At 41.7% G+C, this 19,009-nt stretch overlaps 1 protein-coding gene across 1 annotated transcript in view; it reads left to right on the top strand.

Annotated features, from left to right (window-relative positions):
• Positions 1-19,009, top strand: part of tmem108 (transmembrane protein 108) — a 46,464-nt gene that overhangs the window by 11,702 nt on the left and 15,753 nt on the right. The window contains exon 4 of the mRNA XM_034213922.1: positions 17,545-17,628. Coding sequence (XP_034069813.1) covers positions 17,589-17,628 — 40 coding nt within the window. The 5' untranslated portion in view covers positions 17,545-17,588. The remainder of the gene's footprint in view (positions 1-17,544; positions 17,629-19,009) is intronic.

Raw genomic sequence — 19,009 nt, 5'->3', positions numbered from 1 at the left:
ACCTCCGGAGTCTGCCAATCACACACTTGCATGCATTGTTGTGTGTTACACCATATGCATTTTAGTTGTGTAATTGGCTTATTAGGCTCTTTCTCTTTTTGGTAGATGAGCTACTGGACAGCTCATCCATGAGTAAATTCTCCAGTGTTAGGACAATTTTCCTTGTTGTGTTGTTATAGGGTGCTTCTGCCTCATCCGTCAGCCTGAATCACATGGAGAAGGCGTAATTGATGGGATGTGCATGTGTGTCCGTATACAGCAAGCCAGACGCACTCTCAGGACTTGCTGCTCTTGGAGTTAATCTGTCTCACTAATAGTGGGGGGTGGATAAGAGAGAGGGGGGGTGAGGAGAGAAGAGAACAATACAACATCTCTCACTCCGTCTCCGGACACGTGGTTATCGCCCGGTGGGAAATCTCTGGACTTCGGACGTTCTTTACGGATGTTGCTCTCTTGTTCACTCGTCCCAGCTGGCTCTGAGCGATCTCGGCAGCACCGTTTAAGGAAATGAGGTACAATACACCCCCCTCCCTCCAAAAACATCCTTCTCTAGTGCTCCATTTTTTTTGTTCTGTTCCTGCCATTGTCACCAGACAAGGGGCTGTGTCAAGGGGTAAAATTAGGAATGTGCGTGTAGAGTGAAGAACTTCCTGGACCTACTGAGGTTTGTGCTTCACTGTTTCTGCATAAAGTATGTTCTCATCCCGTGAACTAAGACAGGAAGTGTAGAGAGACATTGGAAACAATAGGATTTTCCTCCTGCGCATTGCAAACTATTGTGAACAGCACAGGATTGCTGTGTCTACCTCACCTAAGGGCCTTGTTTCCTGTCATACTCCGGACATAGTTTCTTGTTTAGGTCATAGATACTGTATGACGAAGAGTTTCGGATTGTATCTCAACAGGAAAGGGTGAATTCCACTGCCTACTGTCACAATGGGTGGTCTTACTTCTTGAAATACATATTACAGTATTGTTCTGGAACAAAAGGATTCAATATGGAAGTTATTTCCTTTACAGTTTCTTTAGTTTCCTTTTGCTGTTTGAGGCTTGAATGCATAGGACATATTTAGGGGTAATTTCCCTTTTTTAAAGAACATCAAAATATATTTAGTTCACTTGTCAAAGTTTGAATCCATTTATAGGCTATCAAGAATCATGGGCAATCTTTTGAAAAGTCTGAAGAGGTTAAACTATACAGTATTCAAGCAAATTTGTTCTTGACCTTGGATTCAACATGTTTGAAAAAAAAGAAATCAAAACTTATTATCTTTTTTGTACTTAATATCTAATTTATATTAGATATTTCAAAGTGAATCTGGTAAACCCTCTGATTTATCCTATTATCCAACAGGGGTCTGAAAGGTACGATTCACTCTTCTATTGATATAGTTTAATACATTACAGCATCTTTAGTTATAATGATAACTTGTATCCTGTCAGACATCAAACTGCTATGACACAACTACCCCGGAGCATGTTGAAATAAGCACAATGTCCCGCCCTGTTAAATCTGTTATGCTGATTTGAAGGGATTAAGCTTGTTTATGGTATTACATCCCTTTATGTTTGTAGCAACCCAGAGTGTCTTACTTTGCAAAGAGTACAACCTAGAAAATAATGGCTGGGTTCACATCCAGGCAGTACAACCTCTTGCTTTGCCATTTTACACCACTCCATTTGTAATCCCTCACCCTCAAGGCAAATTAAATTGTTTGATGTTCATAGATGATATTTCATTAGATGTCATGAATCATTAAGACATGCAACTTCTTTCCTATGTTTGTATCCTATTTTATCAGAGTTCGTCTGGAAGTGAGGGCAGCAAAGTTAACCTTTATCGATGTATGAGTCACTGTTTCCTGTGGACGAGGCTTAAGACGTCTCCTCCCCTCAGAAACAGCTTCACAGAGGGGATTTCTGCTGGGGAGCGCTTTGACAAATGGTCCTTCCCAATTTAATGTCGCAGCAGTCGTGCTGCAGTGCACTAATAGTGCTTGTACTCTCACTGGGCTCAAAGTTTACACTCGGTGCATCGAAGCCTGTGTTGATGTGATAAAGCAATGCTGGATTTGTGTGTAACAATTCTCCTGTTCAGTATAAGAGTGTAAGGTGTGTTCAGGGAGGCCTTGTGTTAACCGTAATGCCCGCTGGGGGTGTGGAGGATAGATGGTGTCTGACAGCACCCTTGGCGTTGCAGTGCTGCTGCTGTGTCATGCTATTTTGCTGTGGTGTTGGCTTGTCTGTTTGTCTCAATTTAAAACCTCTGTAGAAGTGTCTGCTTTTATTGAATATCTGGAACTAAAAATACCTTCTGCTTCACCAATCACAGCGGGGAACAGGTTGAACGGTGAGATGTGATTGGATGGGATGTCCCATGGATGTTGCTAACTGTTTGAAGTATACTATATGACTCATACATCCTACATCATAAATAGATATGTAAGTTGCACTGTTCAAATTCACAAGACAGTTGCAGCCTGATTTTACAAATTGTTTTAATGATGAATTCTTTACTCTCTGTATATTTCTCCCTCTAGCTGGTGGTGATGCTGAAAATGTAGTCCATTTTTCTCTCCACAACACATTCATTGTGTGCTGAAAAGATTTACAAATATTCTAATTGATTTAATTTATATTTAAATAATATAAGGGGCAGGGTTGTATTCAACAAGGAGGCTATTATCTCTTACGGTCCCAATCTGGGGTTTTTAAAAGTGGTTTTATCCTGGAATTGCAATTTTAAATGAATTCATATTAATGCCGCACTCGAATGAACAAAATCTTAAAAATTAGTCATTTAACCTTTTTAGAGAAATAATGAAATGTTGCTTGACTCACTTTAGAAAAGCTCCTGTAGCTGAGTCATTCCGTTTCGGCACTCTCAGACCATGTCATCTCATTTTAAAGGGCAGTCTGGCTAGCGGCAAGTCGGCCATCACCTTTATTGGCAGAGAGTGAGGTGTGACATGTGTTTATCTGCTGCAGACAGGCTGTCAGGTAGAGGACACCCACATCCCCGGCTTTATGGGAAATGTGATGTAGAGCTAACCTCCACCACTGCAGTACACACTTACATCTGCTAATCAAAAAGTTTTAGACATTCTTTTTTTGTTATTAGTAATTTAAAACATACTTGTTGGGTTTGATGCCAAAATGGCTTCCCAGGGCTTTTCAGGGGCCAACAAGGGTCCACAGGGTAAAGTGGACACCCTTATATTATATGCTGTAGTTCTGCTAATCATTGTTAGCTAGAGTTTTTTCAAATGTGAAAGTACAGACTGAAAAGGATCAAAATTAGATTTTCATTTTTAATTAAGAATTTTTTTTTTCAAATAGGTAATCTCTTGAACACCATGCACTGTCAGTTACACCGACGACTGTGGCAGATCTACTTCTAAGTCATTATAATAGATTGGCTTTTTTGAGTTGACAATTGCATAATGAAGTAGTGGAAATCAAGACTTAAATGGTGACAAAATTGCCCACTACTGTTATGATCACTGCTTAAAATGTATGCAAACTGGAGAAACATCAGATGAAAGTATATTTTTTAAGCTGTCGGTTTTTAGCTGCTTGGAGGCAGCAGATGGAAAAGCCAAAATCGACTCATCACTTATCCAAATTTGTTAAGGTGAACTTGTTAACCAACATTTGTCTATTTAAAAACATTAGACACTGAGCAACATTAGCATTAATTTGCAGTTTATCTTGCAACCCAAATAAGAACATATCTGGCTTTAGCTAGCTAGCTGTTTACTAGCCAGTTGCTCATTTTGTCTGCCGTTTGATGATGTGTAGATTGTATGATACAGTAAAGTTGTTAGCCATAAAAACACAGAAGGAAGGAAAGTGATGTATTGGAAATTCCTGTTAGTACAAACAATACAGTAGATTCTGTAGCTCATAGCTGGCTATCTTTGCACACTTAAATTGTCGATACTCATAGCTTTATTAAAGGATATAAATTATTGCTAACATGGTTCCTCATATATTTTTATTCCTGGCAGCCTTTTAACAGCCCCTTTGGTTCAAGGGACTCTTATCATGAAGACCAAGATTCAAGCAAAGATGAGAGAAGGGGTAGAGGAGGATACTTATTGGGATGGAAGCATGACATTACATTAAAGAAGTGGGGAGCAAAGGGAGATGAAGAAGAGGAGAGGGTATGCAGCTCAGAGCTTTTTGGCAACATCAAGCCCTGTGTTGGAACCGCTGCGATCACTTTAGCTGTAACCGTTTTTCCCGTTGTCGTTGTCAGACTTCGGGGAGTTTGACAGCCGTGCACTTATGCAAAGTTAGTCTATCATCCCCAGCCTGCCAAAGATCCATCCCTGGAAAGCAGACAGCAATGAAAGTTATCCCTGCACAGACTCAATAAACCAGTTTGTCTCTTCGGAGTAAAATCAAAAGCTCTAGTCAAAACTACATTGGTAAATCTTAATCGTATCTGAAAATAATAATAATACATTTTATTTCTATAGCGCTTTTCTTGAACCCAAAGACGCTTAAAATAGTATAATAGAATAGAAAAATAATGCTTCAGAAGTTAGAGAAAGGAGACTTCAGAGGTATATCTGTCTAGTACTGATAACATGTTTGATGGATGAGGTCAAATACTTCATCAAAGGTCTTCCTGGTGTAAATTTAGATCGTTGACAGCCATTACATGGAGGATTATGTGCTTGTTATCGGTTACTGTGGCCTCATTGAGTGGCTCTGGTTCGATAATCAATGTGGGCCAAGCTACAGAGACAGACTTTACATGTCAATCTGTTTGTCGGCCTGATGGTTTCCAGCCGCACCCTGAGATGTAAGGGTCTGGCTGCAAAACAGAAGCCAAAGATGAGGCTTTGATCAAATGTTTTTCCTTCGGTGATGTAGATATGAAAGAAAAACAGGCAGAGAGAAAAGGGCAAAGAAAGGTTCATTTTGTCTTTTTGCAAACATATTTTATTGCAGCCTTATTATTCATTTATTCTCAAACCTGCTGAGCAGAAATCTTGTTAGAGATCGTTTTTTTTTTACATTATTCACCCTGCCTTCTGACCGGGCCTGCCCGTACTGATGTTCTCTTTTTTAAGCAGTGTGGTCCACACGGTACCTCATTTTCACTTCATTAGCACAACATAACATTTCCCCTTTTTAAATCTTTATCAACGAAGTGCTGCTGAAAGCTCTTATCCCATTGGATTTAAATCTGTTTATATGTAATTTGGCACAGATGGTCAGTCAGATGCTCTCTAGTGTGGTCAGATATTTATAATCATGGAAGTGTGTTAGGACCTGAAAACACTACTTTATATTAATTTCTAATAGAGACATTATTTGGCTAACATGCCTTTTCAGAGCTGGTATGCATAACAACATGCATTTCCATTAAACTAAGCAGCGAAACCTAATAGGTCTGGGCGATGTCATTATGCATTCAGGAAGTGTGGTGAGTTAACTATCAGCCCCTTTCACCTGTTTTGCGGTGATGTTGTTTTTTTATTGTGTTACCGGTCGTGACAGGCGTAGCGGGACACGACACGCTGTAGTCTCACGTTTCTCTACATCACCAATGAATTCACAGTAGCAGCCAGTCACTCACTCAGTCAGGGGTCACGTAAGGACAGAGAGATGGAGTCGGAGAGAGAAGGGAGGACATTTACGGCTCAGACATTGTGAGGGTGAGCTGCATCCCAATGTCTGCTCTTTTACTGCCTGGCTGAAGACTCTCTCAGGAGAGAAGGTGGAAGCTTGTGCAGAGTATTGGCAGGTAATCCAGGTCCCCAGGTGTGTGTCTGTGCACAGTCCAAAACAAATAAAAAGCCAAATACCAGTCACTTGGGATGTCTGGTAGGAGAAATCCATCAAACCAGATTTAGTGTTGGACATCATCTAACACCTTGTCAACCCATGATGTTCACTATATTTGATGTACTCTGTGATGAAGCACTTTCTCTAAACCTGTTTCTACTGTTTTAGTTTTAGTGCTCTTTAATCGCACACTCCCTTTCTTTACATGTGGAAAAAAAAGGCTTTTGGTAGTCACTTCTGTCAAGCGACTTTGTTACCCACTTTGAAAAAAAGGTTGATGATATTCGCTCTTCTTTTTCTGACTCACCTTTACTCACCGCTGGGTCACCAGACCCTCCTTCCACCAACACACTAACCTCCTTTTCCCCTCTCTCTCCAAGTGAGGTTCTTACCCTCATTACCTCTGCCCGCCCTACCACCTGTCCTCTGGACCCTATCCCTTCAAACCTCCTTCAGACTATCGCTCCTGATATTCTACCGTTTCTCACCCATTTCATCAACACTTCTCTAACTTCTGGTCACTTTCCAAACAGTCTCAAGGAGGCAAGAGTAAACCCTCTCCTAAAGAAACCTACTCTCAACCCGTCTGATGTTATAAACTACAGGCCTGTCTCTCTCCTCCTGTTCCTGTCTAAATCACTTGAACGCGCTGTCTTTAAACAACTCTCCTGTTATCTCCATCAGAATAACCTTCTGGATCCGCACCAGTTTGGTTTCAAGGCAGGTCACTCCACAGAAACTGCTCTCATTGCTGTCACGGAGGAACTGCACACTGCCAAAACTGCATCCCTCTCCTCTGTCATCATCCTGTTGGACCTGTCTGCTGCATTCGACACGGTGAATCATCAGATCCTCCTTCGCACTCTCCAAAAACTTGGAGTTTCAGGCTCTGCACTTTCCCTCCTCACCTCATATCTGAAAGACCGTACCTACAGGGTGACTTGGAGAGGGTCTGAGTCCCACCCTTGTCAATTAACTACAGGGGTCCCTCAGGGCTCTGTTCTTGGTCCCCTCCTCTTCTCCCTGTACACAAACTCACTCGGATCAGTCATTAGCCCGCATGGTTTTTCATACCACTGCTACGCTGACGACACCCAATTAATTCTGTCCTTTCCCCGCTCAGAAACCCAGGTCGTCGCACGCATCTCTGCTTGTCTAGCTGACATCTCTCAGTGGATGTCTGCTCATCACCTCAAGCTCAACCTTGACAAGACTGAGCTGCTCTTCCTTCCGGGAAAAGATTGTCCAACTCTTGACCTAACAATCAACATCGGCACCTCAGTTGTTTCCCCGACTCAGACTGCAAGGAATCTGGGTGTGACCCTAGATAACAACCTGTCCTTCACTGCAAACATAGCTGCCACAACCCGTTGCTGCAGATACACGCTTTACAACATCAGGAAGATACGTCCCCAGCTGACACAGAAAGCGACGCAGGTTCTGGTCCAGGCTCTCGTCATCTCACGCCTAGACTACTGCAACTCCTTCCTGGCTGGTCTACCTGCATGTGCCATCCGACCTCTGCAGCTCATCCAGAATGCAGCGGCTCGTCTGGTCTTCAACCTTCCTAAATGTTCCCACACCACTCCGCTCCTCCGCTCCCTTCACTGGCTTCCGGTAACTGCTAGAATCCACTTCAAGACACTGGTACTTGCTTACCATGCTGCGAATGGATCTGGCCCTTCGTACATCCAGGACATGGTTAAACCGTACACCCCAGCGCGTGCACTACGCTCTGCATCAGCCAAACGACTCGCTGCGAGGGGGACCCAAGTTCCCATCGGCAAAAACACGTGGGTTTGCTATCCTGGCTCCAAGATGGTGGAATGAGCTCCCCATTGACATCAGGACAGCAGATAGCTTGCACATCTTCCGGCGCAGACTGAAAACTCATCTCTTTCGACTCCACTTCGAGCGATAGAACTATTAACAAAGCACTTATATACTAATAAAGGACTGGCTTATCTAATGCCAGTTGAGTAGCACTTGAAATGTTTTGGCTCTATGAAACCTGATGTACTTATATGATTCTGTTTTCTTCAAGGTTGTGTCTTCCTGGTCGAATGTACTTATTGTAAGTCGCTTTGGATAAAAGCGTCAGCTAAATGTAATGTAATGTAATGTTAACACCTTTTTATATTCTGTAATGGATTTTTATGTGGGTGATTTCTTGAAACATCATCAATACATTTTTTCCAGTGCGTCATTGGCCTGTCAGGTCAACGCTAATCAAATGCATCCGCAAACAACGCTAACCCCTCATTCGTTCCAAGTGCTTGATACTCAGTCTGTGGTGTCGTCTTTCCAGTGATGCAGGTCTGTCACAGGCTCTGTTACCTGTCTGACTCTTTGTTCCACTGATTCAGTCCATTGCTGGATCTGTCAGACAGTCTGGCCTTCCCTCGATCTAATGATAATGCTTAGTGTTATACAATAAAGATGTTTGAGTCCGACACCTTCTCTGACAGTGTAAAAAAAAAAAAGTGCTTTACCTACCACATACTGTACCTGACTCAATAAAAACTCAACTTTAGTTTTGAGACATGGTTGAGACTTAGATCAAAACATGAGGACTTGGACTTGACTCCTGTGAGATTGGGGTTGAAACCAAATAAGGGCATGATAATATAGGACTTGATTTGTTACTCCCTAAAGACTCAGTTTGACATTAAATCCAAAAAAAATAACTCCTTGAAGATTTGACTTGCCTTCCTTCCCCTGATAAGTTCATTGGTGGGACTTAGCTCTACCCTCTTGTGCCTATTCTGGTTCCCAAAAACCAAGATGGCAACAACAAGAAACAAGATGGCGACAGCACGAATGCCAATCTCAAGGCTTCAAAACGGTAGTCCACCAACCAAACCTATTGGAACATAGAATCAGGTCCGAATGAAGTCACAAAAGTTTCGACTCAAGCCTAAATTGGGACCTGACATCAAGTATCTGTTCAAAATAAAGACTTGAAACCTGATTTGGGCTTGACGGCTGGTAATCCTGGCTTTTCTTTTAATTCCACTCATACAATTACATATTAATACAGACAATTAATGAAAAAGACAATGGAAAATAAACTTAGAAGAAGAAAAGCATAGCTTATAAAGAAAAAATAGTCCTCCCGTTGGTGATTTAAACTTGAAGGCAAACTTGTTTTAACTTAGAGAGATCTTGACTGGAACTATATGAATGACTTGAGTTGGATGAAAGGACTTGAGGCTTGACTTTGACCTGCTCCAAACAGCTATGAAATGCACAGGAACCTCATGCAGTAAAACTCTTTACATCAAAGTGTAAATGGACTCTGTTGCAGGGGTAGAAATGGGCAGGAATTGTAGCTGGCTACCATTAACTCTCTGTCTGTGTCTTACATGTGTTCACACACCCACAGACAGGGTTTTGGCCATGAATCCTCTGATGAATTGCCTTAGTTCTGGCTGTGGTTTAGTGTGTTGAGTAATGCGATGCTGTTCTACTCCTCCTCGGTTGCCCCTGAGCACAGGTGCTCTGCTCTTCCTGAGTGGGAGTTATCCACTGAACAAGTTAGAGTTTCATTCATGCTGTCAGAGCTACAGAAGGTTTTGGTCATTGTGGAAGTGATCTGAAGAGTGAAGCTGAGATTCTGTGTTTCTGGCATGTATGACAATGAGGATAATGGTCTTGGATATAAGCAAACCGAGTGAGTGACACTCAGAAAAGTTTATTCTACTCCTGTGTTGTTCTCCACAGATTCTACATTAATGACTATTGACAAGCGCATCATATTTAATGCTTCACTGTCCTGCTTTTTCAGTACTGGCATATGTAATATGTTAACAAGGCAGGACTACTGCCAAGACATGGATGTGAGTTGACAGCTTGCTCCCTGAGCACATAAAATCTATCTGTATGAGCATGCTGCCAGTATCCTGAGACATTGTATGATATTAATATTCAACCTGGAGGCATTTTTCCGTTTGAAGCTAACAGTTTTATACCTGGAAATGTATTTGTAGAAAATATATGCAAATATGGCTGATCTCTGCTTGTTATTTTATTGAACATCTGATCTGAATTGACATTTTGTTTCACTAAACTACTTACTCTGACATCACTTTCAGGTTTTCTGTTTGGGGAAGGCTGTTATTTTGACGTAACTAGTCAGAATTATGTGATTCATCCATCCTACCTACATAGTGCCTGTTAACACAAACACTTTCCATGCTGTTCAAATAAATGTAAGATTAGGGTATTTATGTGGGTTGACTGACAGTAACCTCTGCATCTTTCTCACTGTGTTATTCATGGACATTGTTCTGTCTTTATTTGCCACCAGTGTTGGGACTAACGCCGTTATTTTTGGCAGTAACTAGTACTCTGACGCATAACTTTTTCAATTCAGTAACTCAGTTACCGTTACCACATGGTGCGTTACTTCACCTCCACCTAAGCAACAGCGGCTGGATTTTAACCAAGGGACTGCTAGCCAGGGGAAAATCGATAAAGCCATTGCACGGTATGTTGTAGAACGCATGCAGGCTATTGCTACAGTGGAGTCAACCGCTTTCAGGGAGCTAGTTAGCATGATACCATGTCCGGGCGGCACACGGTATATGGGACGGAAAACTTTTTCCAACTACCTGGAGAAAGAATATACAAAAATGGAAAGCCAGCTAATATCGATGCAATCCAGATTGCATATAATGCATGTCAAGTTGATCAACAGATTGTATTATTCTCCAATGCAATAACAGTACTGAAATGAAGGCTATAAGGGCATCAATGGGAGCCCATTTTCTACGTAACGAAAAAAACAAAAGTTACTTTTCACAGTAACGCATTACTTTTGTGTGTAAGTAATCAGTAAAGTAACTGAGTTACTTTTGAAATGAAGTAACTAGTAATGGTAACTAGTTACTGGTTTTCAGTAACTAGCACAACACTGTTTGCCACCTACTACTTTTTCATGTAGGACACCATCTGTAGTTAGCTTGGGTTCGTACATTTATAAAACAGTGACAATTACTATTATTTCTAAGCTAATATGCTGACTTACATTAACAGTTTAACAGAGTTTTGTACATGTTTCCCACTTTGTATACCATAATTAAGTAAAGTGTCCAACTGGGACAGGGAGGGCGATATGTTTCCTTATGTGCTACTTCCAAGTGAACGGCATGCTGGGAGCCTAATGTTATTTTAATGGCCGGTGGGTTGCTGTTCTGCGGGCAGAGCCTGGCGGAGAGTTAGGGCGCTGATTGATAACATGTCTTCTGCCAGCCTCCATGACACAGCCCCAGCAACTCATCCTGCCAGGTTTACCATCCAGGTCCACGACTGACAGCGCTCACGCATACAGCTCACCACTGTGACTCAGCAATATGGCTGCCACTAGGTATGGACGGATTAGAAAGCTCCCTGGAAACCGATTGTAGTTCTTGCTGCTTGCATTTAATTTAGGTCTGTTGTTGCATGGAATCAATATGCTTAATCATTAAGTTGTTGTATGTATCCTGGCTGGACCATTGAGTTATCAAAGCCTCAGAGTGTCTCATGAGTCACTTGCAGTGGTTTTAAACCCACCCACTGAAGAAAATGGTTTCATAACAGAATTGTTCACAGCTATAATCAGTAATCAGCTTCCCTGTTACACAATAAGCCACAGTCTCACTTCATTGGGGCCAAGCAGTTGGTTGTTTTGCAAGGTCACCGAGATGGAATAAACACTCTCCAGAGTTAAAGCTTTACTCCATGGATAGAACAGGAAAAATGGCTATCAGGGGCTGATTTCCATCAAAGGGTAAATCAAGAGAAAAAAGGGCCCATTGTGTGAGCGTGTCCCCTGAGTAGATGTGGAAGGGCAGGGAAGAAGGAAGTTGGTTTAACTTCAATGGGGCTGAGATCACATCAAGCCTGGGCTTTGATTCAATAAGTTCAGCATTGATGTTTCAGATTTTAATATGATCCTACTGTAAGTCTGCTGTACATGTTGAAAGAGACTTTATACATTACTGTATTTTGCTGCAAGTCTCTGCTTCACACTACCCCTCTTTTGAATCAGTGCCTCCACTCTCAGACAGAAGAGATAAAATGAAGCGTGAGAGCGTGGCATCAAAACTTGGAAGAAAAGCATCAGTTGAAACGGTTGTGATTGGAGGTCCAGTTATCAGTTGTATGCGTGAGAGCACAACACTGTAGTTCACACCGTCGTTGTCGCATCCCACAGTTTCCCCTCCCTCCGCCTCCTTCCCCGTTCTCGTTATGGAAAAGCTCTCAGGCTGCAGCCTCAGTGGGCAAACAGCCAGCCTGTTGCCACGGCTCCTATACATAACCGCAGAATAGAGGGAAGTCCAAAATTAAAAGCATTGTTATCCCTGCGGCTTGGGGCCACAGCGAGCCGGAGTGACAGGCTTATTTCATCGTGACGTCTGGGGTGACCTTGGCTTTGGCCTCTAGTCTGCGGCCCCTGCAGATACTCTATTCAGAGCTGCAGTCCGGGACCTTTTTGGGACCAGGTCCAGTCAGGAGGACCGCAATCACAAAGCCTGTACAGAGTCCCAGAGAAAAGCATATTGTTACCAGATTCCTCACTGTGCCAATGGTGAGTGGGAATTTCAGTCAATGACCCCCCTTTTTTTTCCAACTCAGTGCGAGCCCCAACATGTCCTTGTGAATGAATTTGAATATAATGTACTATTAGAGTTGCCATGGTGATAGCCGTCGTCGTGTGTGGATGTCAGTTGCCATGCAACCAGTAGGAAGCTAAGCTGCTATGAGTATAGTGCTAAGCTGTCGATGAACACCAGAAGAGGAGCTGTGATACATTCCTGCACATGACCAATTATTCTTAATGCTGGTGTGTTTTGTGTACAATAAAAGGATAATAGTTTTATAATTTTCAATATAGCTTTTTGGGGGGTTGTAGGAAGAGAGGGTTTAACAGGTTATCATATTCAACAGCACAGCATTAAAACAAGCATAAATGGCAATAGCTGCAACCATGGCCGTATCCACCATTGAGGTCACCGAGGTCCGGACCTCGGTAATTTTTTCAAGGTGTATATAATAAAATTCGCTAAATAACTGCACATAATTAACAGGGTTCTTTGTAGTACTTCGATTTACTGGCAGTGGGGGCACTGCACAACTAAGTAGCCTACATTAAAGCAAACAGAAGAAGACGACATTCATTTATCAACAAACAGCCGCAGTCCGGACTTGTACCCATGGATGTACAAACGCCAAACACCAGTGTGATTTTGGTGACAGTATCTTGGACAAAGTTATAGTGGGGGTTCCAAATCCGGCAGCACCAACACCTGGTCTGCCACATGTGGAAGCCCCCCTTTAGTTTCTCACCTGCTGAGCCCAGAGTAAAATGCTTTTGTGTGCACAGACTACAGGTGAACAGCAAACAACAGTGTGATTTTGGTGGGAGTACGACCACCCTGGACAAAGTTATAGTGGGGGTGCAAAACCAGGCAGCTGCACCACCTGTTCTGCTGAACATGGGCTGTAGAGAACCGTGCAGATCTTCCCTATTAACACCAGGATTAACCTTATCGAAAAGAAAAAGAACATTAACAGTGTGAGAGAGGCACAGATACAATGACAATAATACATTCAATGTCACCTTACAATACACAAATAAAATAAATACCAGTGGCATTACAATACAGAAATATGTGATATCATTACTTGTGATTTTTTACGTATTTTGTATTCATGGTTATCAAGTATCAGACTCTTAAACAACAGAGAATATTTTATAAAATAGTGCTATACTGACAAAACACATATTATCCTTTCACCATGTATTCTGTAGGAATAAAACACTGACGTTTATTCCAATACGAAACATTTTACAAAGTAAATAATTTATTTCATTCTTCCGCTTAGAAAACTAGACGAAACGTCCAATAATTGAAATGACGTCAGCCCTGCGTCCCCGCGAACACGGCTTCAATCCACGGCACAACACAGGAGCAGCGGTGGAGTGATTGAGATCATCTGAGTCAAGCGGGCTGCTTGTGTTTCTGTTGATCACAGGACATCATATGACCAGCAGATCCTGTGTGAACACACTACGTTTGTCAGTGGACGTATGACAACATGCACAATAACTTATATTGGAGCTATAGGCTATACTTTGGTTTAAATTGCATGAATAAAATAGCTAGAGAGCTAACATTAATTTCATTCATCGAATATCAGACCTTTTAACAAAACTTTCAATGCTTTTCTTTCATTATAATTTGAGTAAAAGGTTGAGGAGATAACATTGCATTGTTTTCTTTTTTCACTGACACAGATATAATTAAAAGATCAGTCCAAGCTCAGCTTTGGTAAGGAAGATACAGGACAGGCAGAGAGAAAGTGATGGAAGTCAGAGGGACTGTAGGCTTAATAACCCCATCTATCTATCTGCAAAGTAAAATGAACTAAATTACTGAATTATTTTGTAATACACTGGCAGGAGCGACAAGTGAGGAGGAGCATACATTTAACAATGAGGGATGAGTAAAGGACAGAGAGAGTAATGAACAGAAAGAAGACAGATTACTTTTCCAATGTTTTGTGAGCATTTTAGCCTCTTCTGCACCTCCAGATTATAATGTGGATCATTATTGGTAACAATCAACTGATTCTCATGCATTACACTTTCAAATATAAGTTATGCTGCAGCCCACTGACTGACATGGTTTGAAATTAATATATCATCCAATTTGTGCCCCTCTACAGGACTTAAAAACAGATATCTAGATCATGAAAATCCCCCCAAAATTGGGGGGGGCCTGCCCCCGAGCTCCCCTAGCATGTCCTGGGTAAGGGCCTGGCTGCAAACACGACCACATGCATCCACCCATTCATGCCTCCTACTGTAGGTCAGGCATTTGTGATATAAAGTATTTGCAGGGATTGGCAAGACAATAAAATGTGATCCTGGTAGTCTAGTTTGATTTGGCTTTTTTAACTAAGGTTAGAAGACTATCAGGGAGGTTGTTAAAAATATGATGTTGAGCAACTCCTAATGTATTTTGGCACACAACTCTGTGTTTTTATTCCAAGCTCTTTGTGTGTTGGCACTAAGGCTGCACGATATATCGTGTCGTAACGATGATCGCGATATCCCAAAAAAAAAATGTAAGTAGGCAAATTAACTCAAACAAGTCATGTTACAATTATTTTTGCTGCTTGCTACAAAAGGAAAACTTGCGCGGCTCTCATGTCAGGGGTACTTGAGTGATTGACATGCAGGCTCTGCATGCACAGCAAACCACCAATCACAATCAAATCTCCAAAGCAAACGGACCTAGTGATTAAAGGTAAAAACACTGTTTGGCGCTGCTAACTGAGATAGCTCAGCTTGTTGCTCTGATAACTTAAGATCCAGACGTCCGTGACTAAAATCCTTCATCCAGTTAAATATAGTTAAAAAATACCAATTGTATAGCATTAAAGTTCAAGAAAGGATGGTTTGCGGGGGAAAAAACGGTCTTTTCTTCAATTCCTGTATGTTTTCATATCGCAATATATATCGCAGGGCGGGGGGGGGAATCGCAATGTCAGTTTTTTCCAATATCGTGCAGCCCAGTTGGCACCCTGCTGTGTCCACACAGAGCTCTCTTAAACATGAATAAGAGGGCTCCATTTTGTAATGTCTGCCTAAATGCATGGTCTCCATCCAATAGGAATTTCCTTGTGCAGTACCAAGGACATGATCCCTCACCAGTTTCCCATCTTTAAACAAGTCAGAGGTACTAGCATTAAATGGAGTTTCTGCGTTGGTGGGATAGTGTTAAGCATTGCATTAAAACACTTTCCGCTGCTGCCAGTGACCCTACTGTCGGGGGTTTTGTCTGTGCCGTGACCCTAGATGTCTTCTCAAATTATCTTTTACCTGCACATGTGCATGCAACTACAATACAGCTTCTTGAACAGCTGTGTTTTGTCCATGCTTATCCTCCATTCTAAACAAAAACCTTGTTCTGCTCTGTGATAAGAAGTATAAATCAGACTCTCCCTGCCACTATCTCTCCTCTTCCCACCCTTCCCTGGCCTCACCCCTTGTGCCTTGCAATTTAAAGAGCATGTCAATGTGGCTGAGCTGGCCTGACAGCGCTGATGAGGTGTAATCACCGTGGAAAGGCTCAGCTGCTCTCTTCGCACCCTGCCATTGAGCTCATTAGGCCAGGAACATGATGCTAAAAAATATAAAGCAGAAGATAGGAATAAAAGGGCTTACTATGACTGCAGCGTTATGGTGTGTTTACAGTGGACACAAGATGGTTTTGGGATAGGTGGCATTTATTCAGAAGCTGGGAAAAACAAATGTTCTGTTGCTATTACTTTATTCATTCATTAGTCTTACTTGTATGCGTCTTATCCTTCGCCATTATAGTCTAAGCTGTGACTTAAGAGCGGGGAAGCAGCAATCAACTCTGTTTTCATTTTCTTGGAACACATTTGTTATCTAAATTAAGGACTGCCTTGACAACTAATTTAGTAAAACATGTTTACATTGTTTTTATTTATTTGATCTGTTGTAAATGGAAAGTGGAGTTAGAAGGAAAAATAGATTAATTATTTTCAAACATGTAATATAATACATTGTTTCTTGTGATTTTTGCATTCTGCCATTCCCATAAGTAAGCTATTGCTAAGTGCTAACATGGATGGATAGATAGATAGTCGCTGTAGCGGTCATACATTGTGACTATTGTAGGTAAATATTTGTGTTATGTTTAATATCATCTATGTTACTCAACACGTTATTGTTCCTGCTCGGGCATGTGTCCTCCAACCGTATTCAATTCAACAATTTCAAAATAGTCTGTGGTTGCATAGTTCAGATTTATAGCCCAATACAAGCACTGAAAGGTTGCCACAATGGCGACAAAATGACTCAGATGTGGTGTGTTGCCTCTTCAGTCTCCTGAACGAGGCTGCATTTATGACAAAATAAAGCCTTATGAAAGGATCAGCACCCTACTGCCCTGTGCTTTGTGTTGTGTTGCTTTGTGTTGTCCCTCTCATCTAACACGTCTCCCACAGAATCACATGTTGCCTGATACCAGACCTCTCCTCCTGGGGGGGTGCAAATCCAATTTCACATGCAAGAGATTATTCACGCCGGTAGGGTGAAGGGTGCTAGGTGTGTGTGTGTTCAAACTGACTTCTTTAGAAACATGTGTCTGTTTATGTTGATTGTGAGAGAGCTTGATGTGGGCACCGTGTTGCACAAGGGCACTTCCCACAAAGGGAGGCGAACACGCACACACTAAAATCTCTGGAGGTGAAAGGAGATGTGTGTGTGTTTTCTTTCATTTAACAGAAGGCCATCAGTGAGTCATTCTCCTAAAGAGCACCCTTGGGTATTTGTCGGGCTGACAAACAGGCAGTGGCTGTCCTCAGAACCAGGCTTACTGGTCAATGTTTAATGCAACGTAATTGGTTTTACTGGGCAACACAGCCTGCAGGATGACAACGCTGATTTGAAAACTAGCAGTTGAGGCTCTCCTTCTTGGTCTTTTGTTGTCAAAGTTTTGGTTGTAATTCATATTATCCACTCTGAGATGTGTTACTGTTTTATGTTAGTCATTACAAGGATTAAACGTTCAAGGTTAAGCCTTATCTTAACTGCAATCCCTTCTTTCAGTGTCTCCTCTACTTAAATCTGCTCACATACAGTATATCAAAACTTTAATGTGATTTTGATACCAGAGTTGAGTTTCACCGTATCTGTCGTTCTCTCTCTCTCTTTACTAGAGAACCATGAGCACTGTGGAGGAGGAACCGGATCACATGATACCATGAAGACAAGCCTGCATGTCCTGCGCCGCCAGCTGCTGAGTGAGTAGACCCCAGGGTGGGACCAGGGCATCGGCAGAGTGTCCTGGGTTTGCAACCAGAGACCCAGAATGCCAGTATGCATTATATATGCAAAGTCTAAAGAGAACATGTCTGGGAAAGTCCTGCTACTATGTTACAAATACGATTAGAGCAGCATAGAAAACACACACACAATGTAAACACGTTTTACACGCTATGTAAAGACACTTTTTTTATGTGTTATTGCCCTTTAATACCACTGTATAGATAAAGTTCAAAGCACTCATAAATATTTATAAGGTTTAACCTTAACACATTATAAAGCCTTTTATAATTATGTATAAGGTCAATTATTATAAATACTTAATTGCTGGTTTTGCAAGGATCATAGCTGTATGATAATTATCATATTTAGGAAACATTATAAGTGTATAAGTAACTCTAGGAGATCATAAGGTGCCACAAATTAAAGTTCTGATGTATAGGCAGATATAATATATTACAAGCTGGTTATGAATCACATTAATTGGTTTGCTTTCAGTACATTTTAACTATGATTATATAGTGTTATTAACAGATTAGAATGGGTTATTCAATACATTACTAGGCTATACATATTAGACATTGGCTCCGTAGAAAAGTGTTACTAAAAAAACTATAATAATAGACAGGTCTACAGGTCCATAAAAGAAGGGCCACAAAAACACATAGGTGAAACACATTGCAAGTCAGTGCCATTTTAAGAGCCCTCAGACCCAAGGTCTTGTTGGTGTTGCGTGGTGTTTTCTTTTGTTCACAATATATGGGATGGATGATAAAGTTTGTTGTACAGTTGCACAGCTGTCTGTGTGAGGGTTAGGAAATACTAGCCATCTGATCAAGCATGATCCACAACAAGTAAGCAAATGAGCGCTTATCCCAAACTTTGATCCTTTAAATATGCTTTTTGTAACCAGAAGTCTTGTTGCTCTCTCTTGGTGGTGGATGAAAAATGAAAATGCCTTGAGGGAACCTAATATCTTGATATGAGATACTGTTCATACATTTCTTCATGTATCCCCTTAGTTCTTGTTAAAGTTGTAGTCTGTGCTACTTTAAATTCCGAAGACAGGATCAAGGCTGTGTTCACAGCTCTGGCAAGCCACCAGCGCAGAATGTCACATGAATATGGAGCATGAAGTTCAGACTGGGACCCACCATGCTCCCGGACGGTTAGCTAACCAGGCTGATGATATGGTATGCAACCCAGATGCTCCACCTCAGGCCAGCGGAGCCAAAGGCTGTCTCTGACAAATCTGCCTTAATCTCACACAAGTGATAAACTCGGACTGGACTGCTGTGATGGAAGTGCCTTAAACTGTAGCAGAGGTGGAGCGAGGTCACATTGAAGCGGCTCAATCTA

Source organism: Gymnodraco acuticeps, unplaced genomic scaffold, assembly GCF_902827175.1.
Source record: "Gymnodraco acuticeps unplaced genomic scaffold, fGymAcu1.1, whole genome shotgun sequence".
Lineage (NCBI taxonomy): Eukaryota > Metazoa > Chordata > Actinopteri > Perciformes > Bathydraconidae > Gymnodraco > Gymnodraco acuticeps.
Note: the sequence above shows the minus strand (reverse complement) of the source record. Positions and strands in the feature narration are given on the sequence as shown.